The sequence below is a fragment of the Frieseomelitta varia genome, unplaced genomic scaffold (genome assembly GCF_011392965.1).
Source record: "Frieseomelitta varia isolate USP_RPSP 00005682 unplaced genomic scaffold, Fvar_1.2 scaffold_436, whole genome shotgun sequence".
In the NCBI taxonomy this organism is placed as follows: Eukaryota; Metazoa; Arthropoda; class Insecta; order Hymenoptera; family Apidae; genus Frieseomelitta; species Frieseomelitta varia.
In genome coordinates, this window is record NW_025110186.1 from 204,690 (window position 1) to 206,236 (window position 1,547).

Consider the following 1,547-nt stretch of genomic DNA (forward strand, 5'->3'; position numbering starts at 1 on the left):
GGCATCAGTTTGTTGCGACGCGTCACCGGCGCAAGTCGCTGTCATGATTTTCGTTCCGATCGGTGGTTCTCGGCCGAACGCCGTGGTGCATCATGGACTCGCGGTCCTCTGTCTGCTCATTGTTCTTCTTCTGGTGTCGTGTCCAGTTAACTGCCAGGAGACGCTGACCAATCGGATGCGCGTGATCAGCGAGGATCTGGACCGGCAGCTGAACGGGATCATGGCATCGCAGGGTCTCAACTACACGACGGTGAACACGACCGGGCTGCGCTACAACGCCACCACGTATTTCAACCCCAAGGGCATGGGCCAGCTGTACAACGTGACCAACATGTTCATCGACTTCGTGCAGAGCAAGCAGGCCTATCCCGATGGTGAGTGACAACTGTTGTTCGGCGAATATTTGTTACGACTGGGAACGCATGCTTTTAGAGGTTATAGGGATAGGGACACAGGTTTTACGCGGCTTTGGTTACGCCCTGTATCGCGCGCTCGAAAATGGCCGGCTACTTGTTAGTAAACAGACCGCTGTCAAAGAAATATTCGAACCCCGTCCGCGTGAAATAAAATGTCCATCCTTCGAGTTTATTGAGGCTCGCACACTTGATAATTATAAGCTCTCGATGGATATCGTGTTATGGATTATGTTACTGATTGCTGGAAAGAATTGCAAGTTTATTTCACTCTTTCATAACTGTGAAGTCGCTCGTTTTCTAAACTGTTTTCCTTCTTTTTTTTTGCAACCTAACGTTAATACAGACAGATTTGTTTCGTGTAATTGGATTTGTATCTTTGAATGATTGAACAGATACCCATAATGTAAATAAAAAAAATGGATTCTAAGTACTAATTGTTTACTTTGTCAAATATTTCGTATACATTTTTGCTTTCTCGTTTTGCCAAAAGTTTATGGTTCCAGTTAATCAGAAAAATGTCGAAAAGTGAAATGAACATGTAATTCTATCGTGCAGTATAAAACGCGTAATCACTATGCATTTGTATTTGGTTTCTTTTGGAAAGATACGAGAGCACTCCGAAAAAGAAGGACTATATGTTGTTACGAGAGATTACAAAAGAGAAACATCCTACGGTATTCTGTTATCAGTAAGCCCATTCATTGTAGTTATATTTATCACCAAAGTATTCTATGAATGCATTAGTTGCACGTCTAACCGAAGGTAGTTCGCCTATAAAAAGTGAAAGGAATACGACCAAATCGTTTTTCACGGTCAGACGTGAGTTTCTATTATTCTCTGTATTATCCCAAAATCGTGGGTTCTCTGAAATATCGATAGTCGATATTCTGTGTGTTATTATTTCTTGCGATTTATTATGTCCTTCTGCAAAACGAATATATAGCAATATTTATCACAACTATATATAAAATTGAAAATTTAGTATCTGAATTTATCAGAGTAACTATGTGTGAGACAGTATATATATAAAAATGGCGCTTAGAAAATGTAGGGGATTAAATTAGATCATCTAATTAGATAATTATCGTTATCCGTTTAATGCGTTTATTATTATTTGTCTATAAGAACGTC

General features: G+C 40.1%; 1 protein-coding gene across 1 annotated transcript; it reads left to right on the forward strand.

The window, feature by feature from the left end:
- On the forward strand, window positions 1-716 carry LOC122532122. The gene is made up of 2 exons (XM_043660632.1): window positions 1-374; window positions 435-716. Exons 1-2 carry the CDS (start codon window positions 44-46, stop codon window positions 515-517), a joined length of 414 nt encoding a protein of 137 aa, XP_043516567.1. The 5' UTR covers window positions 1-43; the 3' UTR covers window positions 518-716.
- Window positions 717-1,547: the final 831 nt, after the last annotated feature.